Consider the following 17,563-nt stretch of genomic DNA (forward strand, 5'->3'; position numbering starts at 1 on the left):
GGTCGGGGCGCCCGGGGCGGAGCTCGGCCTCTTCCGGGCAGGTCAGTGGCGGGCCGGCGGCTGCCCTTGGGGCTGTCCTCCCGCCCCTCAGAGCGGGCCCTCGGTGAGGACTCGCTTTGGGCCGGGCCGCAGGATGCAGCTCGGGGTGGTGATGTTTGCGGTGGCACCGGCTCGTCTTTGGCTCTTCTCCTTAAATCGTGCCTTAGCCTCAAAGAGTCCCGTTTCCCCCTGAAGTCAGAACACCGCATAAAGCTGGCAAACCTGATAATGATCTCCCCCAGTAACTACCTTCTAATAGTCTGTCTGGAGACTGCTGCCAGTTGAGGACTGGAGATGCCTCTGGAGTCAGCTTTGTAACTGAAGCAGAGTTTCTCCCAGCAAGGGTGGATGAAGGCCTAGAAAAGGCAGTGTGGGTTTTTTTTAACATGTATGTGCCTTAGTTTGGGGGGTTTTCAGATTGACTGGCAAAGTTGGAAATTGAGTTTGCAAGCCTGTATTCAAGTAAACAGAGTTGCTTACTGATTTTGATATGTTAACGATGACTGTAAGGTAGCTTCGGGAAGTGTCTCTTCCAGACTATTACTTCTTATAAATTTTAGTTATAAAATTAAGTTTGAACAGGTTTATAAAATGTGTTAATATGTCTTCCACGTTTCTTTCTAAGGGTGTAACTGCTACTGAAGATTTAAAGGAGGTCTGATGACAACAAAAGGAAACTTTCCTGTGACAGCAGGATCTATAGTTGTCCCTTATGGGCATGTGATTGGAAGTGAGAAGTGGAGAGGGTCAGAGATAGCCCAAAGGCTACAAGGTAAGCACAAACAAATTGGAAGAGGAAAAACAATTCAGGCAAAGCATTCCCCTCTGTCACCCAATATTGTTAAGATTGGCTGGAATAGCTTTACTCTGTGCCTGACTGGTCCCATATTTGCAGTACAGACTATGTTAGCAGGCTGGAAATTCCTGTTACCATGTATCTGCTTCTTGGGAACCACAGCAGTGGGGCTATTGTGAATATGCATCTACACTGAAGTCCCTTGAACTTACATGGATGCTGGGACTATGCTATCGTCTGTTACAGCAGTACAGCCAGCTAAATTAAGGTGATCCTTTGAGAATAGCATGTGATGTTTTTGTTCGAGTTTAGAGTTTACTGAGAAGCTATACAACTTTCAAATCTGTAGTTTGGAAGTGCTGTTAATTGGCGTTACTAAAGGCATCACACAGTACTTTGGATTGCTTGTACCTGTTTCGCTTAAAGAGAAGAAAGGCTTTTAAAGATGACACAAAAGTGGGAGGAGTGGCTGACACACCAGAAGGCTGTGCTGCCATTCAGCGAGACCTGGACAGGCTGAAGAACTGGGCAGGGAGAAATATAATGAAATACAAGGGCAAGTGTAGAGTCTTGCATCTGGGAAAGAACAACCCCATGTACCAGTACAGGTTGGGGACTGAGCTGTTAGAGAGTGGCGTAGGGGAAAGGGAGCTGGGGGTCCTGGTGGACAGCAGGATGACCATGAGCCAGCAACGTGCCCTCGTGGCCAAGAATGCCCGTGGCATCCTGGGGCGTATTACAAGGGGTGTGGTCCGTAAATCGAGAGAGGTTCTCCTCCCCCTCTACTCTGCCCTGATGAGACCCCATCTGGAATGGTGTGTCCAGTTCTGGGCCCCTCAGTTCAAGGACAGGGAGCTGCTTGAAAGAGCCCAGTGCAGAGCCACAAAGGTGATTAAGGGGGTGGAACATGTCCCTTATGATGAAAGGCTGAGGGAGCTGGGTCTCTTTAGCCTGGAGGAGACTGAGGGGTGACCTCATCAATGTTTATAAATACATAAAGGGCAAGTGTCAGGAGGATGGAGCCGGGCTCTTCTCGGTGATGTCCAATGACAGGAAGGAGCAACGGGTGCAAGCTGGAGCATAGGAGGTTCCACATCAACATAAGGAAAAACTTTTTCACTGTGAGGGTGACAGAGCACTGGAACAGGCTGCCCAGAGAGGTTGTGGAGTCTCCTTCTCTGGAGACATTGAAAACCCACCTGGACGTGTTCCTGTGTGACCTACTCTGGGTGGTCCTGCTCTGGCAGGGGGGTTGGACTAGAGGATCTTTCGAGGTCCCTTCCAACCCCTACCATTCTGTGATTCTGTAATATGAAGTTTGTTGTCAAGTCACTAGGATTATTGACAGATTATGAAGGTTGTGCTGTGAAGTAATTATTAGTATATTTTTAACCACTCTATTTTTTTCTTTTAACAATCTCACCTTAAGGGAAAATTAGACTTATCTTTGAAGATGGCTTGGGACTTGTGGATTTTCACCTTTCAAACAGAACTTGCATTTTATATATTTCTGAAGCAGATTTGGTTGCAGGGGATGAATTCAAACGAAGATTAGTTCGGTTTAGAAATGTAAGTACTACATAAAGAGAAAGGGAGTTTTCAATTGGTATTTATTTATTCTGTGCTTCTGAAAACATTCTACTTGTGTTATTTTTAAATTCTAGTGGAGCTAAACTTTTGTGATAATTTCCACCTGAGAACTGAAAACCTATGTAACTGTGTAATAATGTATTAAACCTCAGTACTGTTGCTGTAACTTCTACTCTTCCTTTGATTTCCTTTCAGGCAGCTCATATTTGACACAAGTTTTCTCTCTGTTGCATTGCATCAGCTTGTCATTAACAAGGTTGTTTCTTCTTTTTTCAATACAGGCCAGCAGTCTTGGGGGAATTGTAATTGTAGAGAAAACCCAAATAAGTGATCAGTACTTCTTAGCAGTACAAAAGCTTGTTGTGCTAGAACTTGGAATGGTGTTGCTTCCTGTGGCAAATCAAGGAGAAGCTTCTCAACTTATTACTCAGCTGGTAAGTTTCTGTTAGTGGACAAACATTTATTGAAGTATGGGAGATGAGGAGAATTACCTGTTTTCTCACAACCATCATTCATTTCAGAAAGAATACCTGGAATATTAAATGAATGCAACATATTTTGTTGTTTGAATGTAAGGAATAAGTATCCTGCAACAGTAATATGGTAGTATAGTTCAGTGCAAAGAGGGCTCATTTGGGAACAAATTAAAGAATCTGAAGAACATGATACTGGATTTTTTTAATGTGATCTTTCACTGAGGTGCCACTGATTAGCATTAGGCAATCCTCACTTAAGTTCTGTCAAAACCAACTTAAGATTTTGCTTTGTCTCAGGCTGGGGAAACTGTGTTCTTATGTTGTTTCTCTTTTCATTTATCCGTTCGCTGATGGCATCAAAAAGATGGCAAAAATAATTGTTTTAATTCATGGTTGTTGGTATTAAACTATTGGTTTCCTAGTAAGACTTTGTGAATCTGCATCAAAACCCTTAATAAGAGCGTACATTTAAGGAGGGAGCCAGTTTTTAAAACTTCCTAGTGTTTGCATTGAACTCTTGTGGTGAAAGAAACTATTTTAAAAAGCAAAAGCAGAGCTCCGGCAGAGGGCACTCAGTGTCGCTTACAGTTTTGTTTTGCTTCAGGTCCGTGAACAAAGCAAGGATCACAACAGTAACCCCTTTCTGCGGAAACAGTGTTCTCAGCTGGCAGAGCCATCAGTGTTTCGAACAGTGCAACAAATTCCAGGAGTTGGGAAAACAAAAGCTCTGCTTTTACTGCAACAGTTTGGAAGCATCCACCAGCTTTGTAACGCATCTGTCGAAGAGCTTGAGCTAGTAGTTGGACAAACGGTAGCACAACAAATTTACAGTTTTTTATGTTCCTGATGTGCACGTGTAGTCCTGTTTTGGAGAAGACTTGTTATTTGTTTGTTTCTCATGAATTGTAAAATTTGGGGTTTAATAATCATATATTCTGGTAATTTTTGTAATCCTGGTGACAGCTGAAGGGTGTTGACTAATTGTCTAGATGTTACTCTGCTGCTGCTGCTTTATAGCTGCTCTGCTCACATAGACTGAGCTGTGAAAATTGCCTTGGAAAGAGGGCAGAAAAGTGTTTTGCATCTATATGGTACAAAAAAACTGAGAAAGCTGTCCCTTTCAGCATCCACAGAAAAAAATGGCAAAGCAATTTGCTTGCTTACTTTTGTCTTCCAGAAATAAACACTGGAAGTGTAACTTACAGTGCTTTAAAAAGCTTACATTGCTTTATAGTACTATCTTTCATCTGTAACTTTTTGGAGTTCCTTTGGAAAGTCCTACTGGAATACATCTTTGACTTCAACTTAGTTCACTTGTTCCTTTTTCAGTTCACAGGGTGTTAGCAAATTTATTCCTTTGTGTCTACTATCTAAAACCTAGGTTAATTTACGTCACACTTTTGAACAGAGGTTGGGATAATTATCAATTACAACATTTTGACAAATTCTCAATTATAATGCATTAATTATACTATCAATTATAATATGCTGCAAAGAAAGTAATATGGGAAGCCTTGATCAAAATTCATTACTTCAACCTGTTCTTCCAGCATTAATCTTTTCAAGAGTTGACATCTTGCATTTATTTTAAATTATATTCTTATCCTATTTAGTAAGGGTAAAATTGCCTTTTGCCTTATGCATCCACTAAGGAGGTGTGTGAAAAGCTTCTTTCACACTACTTGGGTTTTGGATCACAGCAGGAAGGCAGCTGAGCAGGATTTTCAACCCCCTTTCATAAACTAAGAGAGAAGTGAATAATTGAACTTTAGCCCCTCTGTAACCAATCATCTCACCTCCCAGTTAGCACAGACAGCAGATAGACCTGTTATTTGTGATGGGATGAAAATATAATTTGGCCGTAAGTATTTAATTCAGTGAATAATAAACATCAGAATTTCCAGAACTACAGAACAAGATATTACTTTCTTACAACTAGGGAATACTTAAGCTTCTTTATCAGTCTTTGTCACTTTGCTATAGAGACTGGATTTTACATCCAAAGGTATGTGGCTATTGCTGTTGCAAGGCAAACACCTTTTTCACTACTTCAAATGGCCATCTGTTCAGTGCATTAAATAAAATTCAATTAAAATAGTAACAATTAGTACTGATCGAGTTATAGTTTATTTTTAGGGCTTTATAATAGCCCTGTACATCTTTGTAGATAGAAACTTACAAATACTCCTGTGGTCTGAGCAAGAACGTCACTTGCTGTGAAATTAGTATTTGCCTTAAGTCAGCTGTTGGCTACCACTCAATGCACAATGCGTCTTTAGTTAGCTGACAGAAAATAGTAAGTATAGATTTGTATGGCACTCAACAAGCTCAAATTTTGACTTGAACTGGAGGGGTGGGGGGATGGTTAAATAAAAAAAAAACCACCAAACACCCCAACCTTTCCTCAAGGACTAGTGGGTTCCAACGATGGGAATGGAAAGGCAGTTAATCATACAGCTAAGGGGGAAGATAGTTGCAGGAAGACTATCATAGTGGGCTGAGAGAAATGAAGATCTGGAAGGGTGATTGATGTGATTTGCTAAAGACTTCATTAGTTGAATAGTAACTTTAACCATATATGCAAAGTAAACCTCTTCGGGATGGAGTACTGTATGGCAGGGTCTTGTGTATCAGTACAACTGCTGCTGCTTTGTAAAGAAGCAAGTTTTAGACTTTAAGTTACTGTATTACACAATATAAACTTTTAAGAAAAACAGGTTTTTGTATCTTTGTGAGCAACATTACAGAAACATGCAAGAGGTATGCCAGCAGTAAACAGTGAAAACCTGTAAATTATTCTGTATCATCCAAGCAGAATCAAAAAGCTACTATTAAATATCAGCATCTGACTTTTATTCTTAAATAAGTGTCATCAACATATTTACACCTGTTACATAAGAAACTAAAAGTAAATGACAACTTTAAAGTTTACATCCAGATGCAAACTTCCTGTTTTGAGTATCAAACAGCATTATCTACTCTGTAGATGGCAAGTTAACTAACACTACAGTGTTAGCAATTTTCAATTAATTTCCATTTCAGAAGATAGAAGAATCTCAAATGCTCACACAGTTTGTTGTTGTTTTGTGGTTTTTTGGGGTTTTTTTTTGGTTTTTTTTTGGTTGTTTTTTTTTTTAATATATATAGCCAGTACTTGCTTATTAATTGTTCCAAGAAGAGGAGGAGGACTTTATATGTATTTGGGTTTTTTTTACTTTGTGTGATAGTAAATAAATATTGTGCCACTTAAGACTCACAAGCACTTCTTTTCTTATATTTTTAAAGCATCATCACAATTTATGTACTCTTGACCAATATATTGGAATGTCAGTTTTGACACAGCTATCAATTTTATCAAGACCCATGAGATAAGTTTTATGGTAAGTAGGTTAAGTAATTTCAAGTTTGGAATAAAGCCTGTTTTTAACAATTGAATCAGCAGATGTAACCTAGGTAACCTAGATCAGAAAAAGAGCAGAGTAAAAGCCTTTTGTAGTTCAAAAGATCTTTTGACTTTTAAGCCTTCTAATTCTCTTCCAGAATTAAATTAACTATTCAGTAGAATACACCTAGTACTCTCAGAAAGAGAATGTCTATGTGTAAAAACCACAACTACGTGACACTGCCCCTTGGCACAAGGCTAGTTTCTCTGAATAGCGTTACTCTGGCACCTGTGGTTTGTTAAGATAACTCTTTAGTGTTATCAACTCTGAACTTCTACAGCAAAATCATCCTTTAATGTGTCCCCTGTTGTTTTGCCCACAGCATCAAGTTTGTAAAGAATACATCCCATCTATCATAGTTATAAAGAAAATTAGTCATGATACTGTATTTTGAAATTCCAAAGGAATCTAGTCCTTACGTAAGCAATTTTATCTACAACTTGTTATTGCATTCCTCCCAAACTACTTCATTCTAACCTTCAAATACTTAAGTTTTACAGTTTTTGCCAGCCTCTGACCTTCATAGTGGCTCAATACCCAGTAAATGAAGTCAATGGCATTTGTCTAAATTTATACACACACACATATATATATAAAGATAAAATTGATGGATTTTTTTATATACATTTAAAAGAAAGTTGTCATATTAACAGATCCTTCTGAAAGATTCAGTACAATGAACTTTCCGAATTCAAAAGTGTGAAGGGAGAAAGCTTCTTCTTAGGCTGAGAACTTCCAGCCACAGCTGAAGGAAGGCAGAGGGTGCTTGCAGCCTTCTGTCTATTTTTAGTTCCCCAACTTAGAAAAGGCAGTTTCAGTGGGGGTTTCTTGGTCTGATCAAGCTTATCCTCTTCCATGGCTAAACAGATTAAGGAGTATGTCTTCTGCATTCCCACAGAATAAGTTGCACTCTTACTATGCTGTAGGAAAAAGAGAAGCATTGTAAGAATCAGTCACCCGAAATGGGTCAAAATTTTGAAGATAACAAAAGGTTACTGTGCAAATAGTTTTCCAAGGCAGATGACTGCAAGCTTGTGGTGCTAACTGAACACAAAGCCCTTCAGAGCCCTGTGATTCTGGTATTTAGCCCACGTAGACTCAAGGATATACTATACAAAGCGTAAAGGGACTTGTGAATCTTTTCCATGGGTTGGTTATCATTAGCATTTAGGGATGTTTAGCTTCTAGCATAACTATACAACATACACACTAACTCCTCTACAAAGCTTAAGTGCGTAGTTCTTGCACTGATCTCGGAAGGGGAATCTTTCTGCTGTCTTTGGACAGGTTCCATGTTAATTGCAACTATGACAAGAGCTACTGTAGCACATTCTTTCGGGATACCTGGAAGACACAGCTTTCTCTGTCTTATCTTAGCTGTGCCCTGAAGCAATTTGATTATATTCTGGCCTTTTGTTTCCAGTAGCAGCTTGGAATGGCAGGTGTGTAATTCCTTATTTTCAATAAGGAAAAAATCAGCTTCTTAAAACAAGAAAACCCAACAGCAGTAAGAGCACCTTTATCACTTCTAAGGCAACAATACTGCAGTGCCTAAGCGTGCCAGGGAATGTTAGAAGCATGAAGCAGTGGATTTAGCTGAACTACAGGTTCTCTCACACTACAAATAAGTTTAAGTTATTTAGAGCTTAACATTTTTTATTCTTGTGATCACTTTTCCTTAGTCTAAAGCTTCTACAGCAGCTTAGTAACTGACTAGACAGTTAAAAGTCCACCAAAATAAATAATACATACATTAATCCACGATCTAATACAAAAGTCATCGATTGTTTATGTTAACAGTACAGAGAAAATAAGCATGTGGTCTTGGATGTTCTATTTCATTCCATTATTGTTTCATTGTGGCTTTTCCAATGCATAACAGAGTTAATATTTTCATCCTCTGGGACAAGGTAGGGGAAAATAAAATATGCCCTGGAATTTATAATGCAATTAATCTAAGTAGCTCCACCACAAAAAACCCCACCACCCAACTGTTCTTATGCACACAGGCTGTACTTCAGCTTGCTAAGTCACGATGATTTAAACAGACTGTTTAAAACTGAACACATGCCTGAATGCTTTATATATTCACAAGTGGAGTGGGATATCTCACTCCATGAAAGTAAACATTAATTGGACTGAAGCCAGGAAGCCGAAAAAACTCCCACATATCCAACCTGCAAAACGTATTTGCCTCATTACATACCATAGACGCTGATGTATCCTGGCAACTGATAACCTCAATCTCAATGGGCCGCTCTCCCATGCTTTTGAATTTTTCCAGCACCTCATTCACTCCAAGCCACTTGCAGTCCACACCACCAACTGAGACAATGTAGTCACCTTCTTTTAGGCCCATTGACTATAAAAAAATTTTGCACAGGTTATTATCTGGAATTATAAAGATGCGTAAAATGTTTCTGTCATCATACAGTATCTGCCCTAAAGGCATTTCGCTCTCAGATGCTATAAAACCATTGTCTAGCCAGACATGTGGAACAAAGTGTACACATAACCTAGAAACATGCAACTTTTTCAAGTACACAAATTACCTATTTGAGTTGCCATTGATAAATGTGATTCTGCCATATTCAAATGTTGTCTTTTTATGTCATTTTCACTTTCTCCTTAAGTAAGCGAAACCTGGGTTTTGCTACCCTATTGTCCCCCATGAGATATTTACTCCAGTTTTTACTTCTTCAGTATTTTTATTTGTACTTCTGTGGTTGCTTCTGCCTTTCCTATAGCTAAACTATGCTCATCACTGCATGCTGCTTTATCCCTTTGGTTTTCCCCCTAAAAGAAAAACACATTAGAATCTCATAATACGTTCTTCCCCCTCTTTTTCCTTTGCCATGTGCTACCTTGCCTTCCCTTCCTGATCCTCATCGTTGTTGTTGTTGTTGTTGTTGTTGTTGCAACTTTCTAAAGCCTCTATCCCCTCTAACTTCCTAATTTAGATGAGGAATAACATTTGCTTTTATTATTTGGGATTTTTTAATCTATTAAGTGTGAACAGAGGAATAAATCAACTCTAGTTTAATGTGATGTCAGGGATACAGGTACTCTAACATCTAAGGTGTACACAGCACTGAAAATGTGTTCAGATTATATGAACTGACTATAATTATATATTATAATTATTATACATTGACTATATATGTGTAGCAGAACTTAATAAATACACCATACACCAGTACAAACAAGTTGAGGTTACATTTAAAGGGTTTTAATGCTAGAGTCTGGAGATAAATTGTTAGTATTGCACTGATGTACTTACTGCTGCAGAACAAATTGGATCAAGACAATAAATCTGTACTGGTGAACCTCCCTTAAGACTGAATCCTAGCTCTCCTGCTTCATGGTGGATGCGAATGGTACGTGGTGCCGTCCATCTCTGCTTAGCTGAGAACACTGTCAGTGGGCCCTGGAAGTAATATAGCAGCAGGCACATTATGGTTTACTGCCATTTGTAAGTAAGCATTTCTAAATTTTTACATAATAATGCTTTAAGATCATCTTATGTAGATTTTATTCAGGTTAACTTCCAGCTACTTCCAATGAAATGGAACAGTGAGATTTATCCCAGTAGTTTACGATGTCCCCTGAAGTGCCCAGCCCTCCTTCAAGATTGTTCAGGTGATGCTTCAATCAGAGTGGGATGAGAGCAACTGCCAAGTTGTTCCGAGATCTCTGTTACGGTGTGTAGAACAACTTGGCTGCAGCAGGCTCTAAGGTCCTATATTACTCCATTTTGGAGGAGATAAACTGACTCATGAAACACCGCACATTCTGGTCCTAACCGTAACTCCCAATTCCCTTTGCCTGCCACTACACACAGAGCAACCTGAAAGCCTGGCTTTGTAGCGTGCAGCATTACACGTTCTGCATGCCCATCTCTACATGTTTCTGCCTGCCTTTACGTTGTATGCAATTATCCATTGACAATTCATGGGACTTTTATGAAGGTTATCAAGAATGAATGCTGTGCAAAGCCATATACAAATAGCACTTTTATTCTTTGCTTTATTCAAGTTGACTTATACTTCTGAAGCTAGGAGTGATCTCTCCAATAACTTCTGAAAAACACCACCCCAGTTACTACAGGATCATTTTTTCAGGCTAAAACACTTGTGTCCGTTCCCTTACAATAAGAGTGAATTTGTATGTGCTAGCAAAATGACAGAAGTTGCTCGGCATTAGCATCTTACGTACCAGCCTGTGAAAGAAGTCTTTAACTTTCACCTTCGAAAACTGAGGAGCGATTGTTTCTATTTTGTGCTCTGTTTTAGCTAAAACAAAAAGAGAAACAAATTAATTTTCTCTCGAGTATTAGTTAAGACATATAAATTCATTTTTCTTGCATTCCAAGCTAGATAGAAACTTCTCCTAAATTCTTACCAGGCTATAGAAAAAACTCATTTTTGTGGAAATGTGTAAGACAAGAATCTCAATCGCCTTAAAGTGTCTTCAGACCTCATAATATCAATACAGAAAACTTAAAATAATCCATCCAAACAAAAATATGCTATTCTCCTCTTTATTTTTCTTTGAAAAAAATATTTAAAACCAGTGCTCATTCTTTCCCACTGCTTCCAAAGAGGAAAGAGCTGGATGAGCTGGTAGGAAGAACCAATAGCAGTCAAACTGAGTTAACAACTTAGACCAGTATAAGAGCGGTGCTACTAGAAACAGGTAATTCATTTTCCCTGTATGATTTTAGCTTTTAAAGTTTCCTTATTCTAGCTCACAAGATAGTCACCAAAAAAGGTTAATTCTAAATAACAACCATCTATCTACCCCAGAAAATTATGTGGCCAGAGACAGAAATGCTGTAAAGCAACTGTAACAAAATCCATTTATCTGTGTGTAATCTGAACTCAGATGTAGAGTATATAACTTGTACATTATTTTTATTAGGTATGGGTGCATATTATATACATATATATATATAAAGGCATATCCCCATGAAACCATACACACCTATGGTTCTATACCCTTTACTTCTAGCTGTGTATACTTACAAAGGATATCTGGAGCTTGGATTAGACTGAGAAAGTCATCTTCTATGTCTTGCTGAGCATATTTGAGAAGTGAGCGCTTATGTGCAGCTGTCAGAACCTCCTGAAGAACCTCAATGTTTCGAAGCTTTTTGCACAGCCCACAGACTCTTAGAGCTTCTTCATGGTAAACAATGGCTTTGCGTAAATGTGCTTTCCCTAAGAAAAATTAGAAATTGTTGGTAGTCCTCCACAGAAAATAAATACAAGGTAATTTTCAAGTTCTACCTAGCAGCTGGGTGAAATGGGCAGTTACCTAATTGTTTTCTCTGAACTTTGTCCTTTAAAATGGTGAGAACCATCAGTCCTTCGGGCACGTAGTCATACAACTGGGACAAGGCTTTCTCCTGCTGATCTTCATCATCACTGGACTGCACTACAAGAATTGATATAGAACATTAACCATTACACATCTCTTGGTGCCCTGCTCCTTTAGGTGTATTGTTGTGTAGTCATTACTACCTTCTCTCCAAATGCAGTCAAATATTTTTACATGTAAATATTGACAGGAAGTTCAAGTTTTTAGGACTTTTATCAGTTTTATCATCTGCAGTATGCAAGTTAATACTTATGTGCCAGAACATATTGACAAGAATTGAACAATTTAGCAGCATATAACATATTCCCTCTGTTTCTGCAAAAGTTATTTTATTGAGCTTTCACATTCTTCTGTAAAGGACAAAAAAAGCATGGCCTTCTAGCTTAATGAGAAGATGGCCACACATTAACATATATTGAAAACCCAAAGTTCTTGGCTCCTAGTCTTATTCACAGACCAAATGATAACTCTTTGTTATTTATATGAATATATAGAAAATGTTTGATTCTTACATTCATGGTCACACAGAATGGTGGCAATGAAGTAATGCGCCAGAGCTTTGTAATGGTCTGACTTTATTTGTGTCAGTTTAGACCAGGAATAGGGGATATTCTCTTTCACTGGTTCCTGATTCATTGCAGTGTTAACCAGCATGTAAACCTCTCCCACCTAAAATAAAGCACAAAACTGAAGTATGAGAATTTAACATGAGTTATTAGGAGCTCAAATAAGGGACATTATATTCAACCTTAAGATAATTTTATGTGCATCACATTACAGAGATGGGGGAAGGATGGTTAGAAAGGGTTGGAAATAAGTTTTGAGAAAATCTGAAGTTCCACCTCTGATTTTCCCTTACAAGAAAAGTAAATAAATTTTGTACAAGAACAGATGGACTAAGTCAGTCAATCTATATGGCTGGAGAGTTCAATAGAAACACCATATAATAAACAGTTTTTAATTTACAAATACATCTCATTGGGTTAATTCAGCTGAGAAAAAAAAAAAGGGTGAAGCATATTACTCATCCAGCGGGTTTGTGCTTCACTTCTGAAACTAGGCTTAAGTCACACTTACGCTTCAGTTTGTGTGGTTTAGTTAAAACTGGGCTGCTATCCTTTACGCAGAGGAAATAAAATAGCTTTTCAAGCAGTGAATGTTGCTTTAATGGATCAAACAACTCCACCTGACAGAATCCAAAAGATCTTTCCCCTGCAGCTGATCAACCCTACAGATAAGTCAGGGTGGCTTTACAGGGTTGGTATAGAGGCTTTGCCCATTTAGCTGGTATGGAACCAATTACATATCTTGCTACTCTGAACTGGCTCAGAAAGCATAGTCCTATCTTGTTGGCATACCCAATTCTTGATGTCAACAACCTCAATCAAATACTGCCTTCTGGGGCACAGCATGTCTCCCAATTTTTCAGGCAAGCCCCAAGACAGCTCTGCAGCTACCAATCCAACCCTGCTCATCAGGGTCCTTCCACCAGTTTCAATTTAGTTATTCTTTCAGACTTAGACTTTTTAGGTTTGCATAACCTCCAGCTGCTGGGAAGTAACAGACAAGTAGTGTTCTACACTTAATGGAGAACTACACAAAACCTCTCTGTCCTTTGTATGTTGTTCAGTAATGGTTGTTAACATTTTGGTTTAATAAACTCTTGTCAGTATTACTAGAAGCTGTAGCTAGTAACACAGCACTGTAAACAGTACTTTAAAGACTAAATTTTAAGTCACATATTTTACCTTGGCAACTTCTTGTGTCATTTTCACTAGTGTGAAAAATTCATTGCGTATTCCAGGAAGACTAATCTGCTCAAAAACACACTCTTGAGCTTGTGCAAGCATCATTTTTACTAGTACGTTCAGCATAGCTGGGCTCATATCATAACTTGGCGTGTGAGTAAAGGTCTCTTTTAAGTAGGTTAGGACTCCTGAAATTACAAAATGGTTTTGTCAGCATTACAAAGACAGAAACAAGTGAACTTAATTCTAGCATGTACCATAATAATTAAGATTGAAAGCATACTTTCTAGTATGGCACTACAGCAGTCTGAAGAGTTTCTTAGTACCCACGACACAAAACTGAGTTACGGGTTTTGCTCTGCATCCCCATCAAATGTTTCCAGGCATAGTTCTCAAAATTGCAATTCAGAGGAGCAACAGAAGCTGCAAGTTTTAAGGGTAACCTTTCAGATTTGCTTATACAGTTCTTCTGATTGACCATAAAGCTGTGCTGAACTGAATGTGGCTTGTTTATGGTAGCGGTAGGCTAGGGCTTATACATAGGATAAGAAAGAAAAAGAAATCTATGCAGCTATAAGGAGGTGACAGTAGAACTCTTGGATGGAAGGAAAACACAAACATATAAACTAAAATCATTATGAATCTCCTTTTCAGATGCTGCTACGTGCATTGTGTGTCTCAATGAAAGCTCACTGCCATCCCTGTAAGTAAACTAGAACGGTATATTATATAGGTTAAAATTGGAGTCTGCTCTAGACATTTGGTTCCAACAACATATTAATCATTTCCATCATTTATCAAATTAAAAGCAAACACTAACTGTAGTGCAAATATTAAGTAACAATTTCACGGATGGAAGCGTAACCTTCAGCATGCACGTCATCCAACTGGTTTAGTAAGTTCTACTAGCCTGCTAATTGCTGATAATACTAAAAAAGTGTAACGATAAGACCTCTGCTTTTTAAGTGTCCCAGCTTCTGTAATCTTACTTCCTGACACTACATTCAGTTCTGGACATGTTGTGCTGTATTTTCCTACTACCAGTTTCTGAGATTTTTCATTTTCTGTGATACAAGCGTTATCTTTTAACTTATTAATATGCCCTTACACAAATTTGAATTATGGCCATCTCTACCTTTTTGAAGCAAAAAAAAAACCAACCCCAAACTTTCCAGGCACACCCCAAGTAGTAATGGAGTGCCCTACTGACAGGAACTGAAAGTACAGAGGGAAATGTTTTGGGGTTTTTTTGTTCTCAACATATTTCTGCTTATGCAGTAAGCATATACACACTGAGAGCTTTGTTGAGGGTAAACTCTGTGCAACGTTTTCCATTCAGCACAGAGAAACGGTTAATACAAGCTCAATATCATGTCTCTACCAACATAATGAACAGTGTTACAGAGCCATGCACAGGTACAATGAAATGCCTCCTGAGCACACTGCTTTGGGGCCCTGCAGAGGTACTGTGGTAGCAAATGATGCATTTCAATTTGTGAACTAATTCTGTTCTGGAAATGCACTGAAGTGAAAAGCAGTGATTTTTTATTTGCAAAATGGAAGGAGCAGCAGCAAATTTCTCCAAGTACTGAAATTTATTTTAGATTAAATATGAAAGTTGAAAATGTATTTACTAAATGCATGAAGAAATACTATCAAATCTTTTTGATAGCTGCGTATTCAAAATATGACAATGCAAGCTGTGGTCCACAGTTTGTAGCTGATAAAGCTACCCATACAGTGGAAACCAATAGCCACAGATTGTTAGTGCAGAAATAAACCTTACTGTACATATTAATTACGCAGGCCGTGTTTTTAAGCATTACCTGTAGCACAGATGACATTTACAAAAAATTAGAAAATCTACTTTGAAAAAATGAAAACAAAAGCTTCTGTAACATGTTAGTTCAAGGGATATGATTCCCCTTATTAGAATTTGTGGTTGTCTTTGCTTGAGACAGAGACCGATCGATTATTTTGAACACAATTGCCTTTGGAATCTATGGAAAATAGGTAGTCAACTTCCAATGAATTGCAAATTTCACAAGAGAAATGATTAAAAAAACAAGGAAGATTAATTTTGAAGAGACCATATGGAAAACTAGGTTTTAAGCCCTTTATGAACCCTTTAAATTGTTTCTTACACAGATTTTACACCAGTGTAATATCGCTGAGGTAGAAGCAGCTATGCTGGTGAAACAAAGAATGAACAATGAAGCAGTTAATGTTAGGCTGTTACTTGGACCTTTGAACTGCAGTTAATCGTTAACCACAGTATTCACTGTCTTTAGCGGCATGTTCAGACTACAGTTCCAGGTTTTGAATCAAACCTTCACCTCAGCTCTTCACTAGGCTTCTTGAATTGCCCTGTTCCTCATTTCTTGTGTAATGAAGTCACTGGGAAACGCAGCTATCTGCAAGATGTCAGGATGAGATTAGGAACGTCTGCATAAAGACCTTCACAGTATTTTTTAAATTGTACCTGCAGCTCTCTGAAAAGCATCAACAGCATTTTCAAGTCCAGCCTGGGTCTGACGATTGCATCTTGTTCCAATCTGGGTGTAGAGGGCTCCAATGTTGAATAAAATGCTAGCTTTTTCAAGCAACAGATTTTGCTGACATACTGGGACACCTGTGAAGGAATCATACCTTGGGGAACAAATATTAGAAGAAGTGTTATGATTAGCAGAGTCCATTGAAACAACAGATTTTTTAATCATCTTTTTCCAAAAGAGCAGTTAATTCTTAATAACTATTCTGCCACAGTGAAAAAGGTGAACAGAAATACCATTATATACTGTGAGAACAATCCAAGTGCTGCAAGCCAGGGAACAGCTTTATTTGAAGCTTAGTTTTCAGCACTGCCTCCGTAAGCATATTGTGTCTAACTCAAAAGCACCTATAAAACATGAGAGGCTGAAAGTATATTGGGGAAGCATCCATATGCGTTGCTATGTTCTCGTACTTAGATGTTGCCAAAGATCAAACGATTGGCATGGTCAGATCCTCTATAGCTTGTATTTTAAAGTTTCTTCTTGCAGTTATGACTAGAAATTTAACAGTTCCTCTTGGCTGCACGGTAGTCATCTTTTTTCTTCATAAAAATAAAATCCTCTGAATTCAGACTCAAACTTTGCTCACAGATGTAAGAAATTAAGTCACTCCTCCTCTCTTCTAGGCCAAATGCTGCTCTTAACCAACTGAAGGAGGGGAATTAAGGTCTGACCCATTCCCTGTCTGCTTTGTGCGCCAAGGTTCAGAGTCCAAGAAACATCTGCAGTTGTCCAAAATGAACACCATTTTCTCTCTTTTTCCCTTGTGCATAATCTAGCCAATGGCTTTGCTCAAAGCATGAAAAGGGTGATTGTATTCAGGTTTACTCTTAACACTAAAAAAAGGAATTGAGAACACACAGTGCATGGAATGGGGGGGGAGAAGCAGAAGACAGTTAATGATTAACAGTGTTCTGAAAAAAACAAAACAAAACAAAAGACAAACATGAACTACACACTTACCATGTAAATAAAACTCCCATGTGCCTGGTGGGTGGGAAAAATCTGTTTTCAACATAACCAAGTTGAAGGAAATAGCTTATTAACATCTCAATGCCAGCTTCATCTCTGCTAGGAGTGCGGCAGGCCTTAAAATAGATTAAAATAAAGTGTATTCTGTTGAGTTACAGAATGAATATTGGAACACCAAGGATAATGCTCTGCTTCCCTTGGATTTCTGCATATCACAGAAATGTGTGGAATCTGAAAACAGTAAGCTTAAGGCCATATGGATGCATTCCAAATAAGAGTTTTTCAGCTGCACAGAAGTAGCACATAACCTTTAAGGAAGCAAAGAGGATCTCTTTGGCAAGTCTCAGAGTCAATTAAATATAAAGATTGTAAGTATCCTATTAAGGCTACAAAGAAAGCTTAAGTTTGTAGTATAATACAGGAAACAAACAACAGTTAGAAATAACCACCATTCTCCTACAATCTTTTGCCAGATGCATTCACTTCAACATTCTTCCTGCCAAATTTAAAATACTTTAAAGTGAAAAAAGTAGGCAAGACAAATCTTATATTTACAAGATTTACAAAG

General features: G+C 38.3%; 2 protein-coding genes across 2 annotated transcripts in view; one reads left to right on the top strand and one right to left on the bottom strand.

Moving 5' to 3' along the window:
- The first annotated feature begins 699 nt into the window (after positions 1 to 699).
- FAAP24 (FA core complex associated protein 24) lies at positions 700 to 3,748 on the top strand. Its single transcript, XM_086469482.1, has 4 exons — positions 700 to 811; positions 2,265 to 2,404; positions 2,707 to 2,859; positions 3,506 to 3,748. Exons 1-4 carry the CDS (start codon positions 700 to 702, stop codon positions 3,746 to 3,748), a joined length of 648 nt encoding a protein of 215 aa, XP_086325608.1.
- A 3,264-nt stretch (positions 3,749 to 7,012) lies between these two features.
- Positions 7,013 to 17,563, bottom strand: part of RHPN2 (rhophilin Rho GTPase binding protein 2) — a 29,003-nt gene continuing 18,452 nt past the window's right edge. Inside the window, exons 6-15 of the mRNA XM_086469223.1 lie at positions 16,987 to 17,111; positions 15,954 to 16,120; positions 13,472 to 13,659; positions 12,236 to 12,392; positions 11,661 to 11,780; positions 11,369 to 11,563; positions 10,560 to 10,636; positions 9,625 to 9,771; positions 8,551 to 8,706; positions 7,013 to 7,264 (exon numbers count right to left, since the gene is read on the bottom strand). Coding sequence (XP_086325349.1) covers positions 7,013 to 7,264; positions 8,551 to 8,706; positions 9,625 to 9,771; positions 10,560 to 10,636; positions 11,369 to 11,563; positions 11,661 to 11,780; positions 12,236 to 12,392; positions 13,472 to 13,659; positions 15,954 to 16,120; positions 16,987 to 17,111 — 1,584 coding nt within the window. The remainder of the gene's footprint in view (positions 7,265 to 8,550; positions 8,707 to 9,624; positions 9,772 to 10,559; positions 10,637 to 11,368; positions 11,564 to 11,660; positions 11,781 to 12,235; positions 12,393 to 13,471; positions 13,660 to 15,953; positions 16,121 to 16,986; positions 17,112 to 17,563) is intronic.

This window comes from Leptosomus discolor, chromosome 8 (assembly GCF_034619465.1).
Source record: "Leptosomus discolor isolate bLepDis1 chromosome 8, bLepDis1.hap2, whole genome shotgun sequence".
Taxonomy (NCBI): Eukaryota; Metazoa; Chordata; class Aves; order Leptosomiformes; family Leptosomidae; genus Leptosomus; species Leptosomus discolor.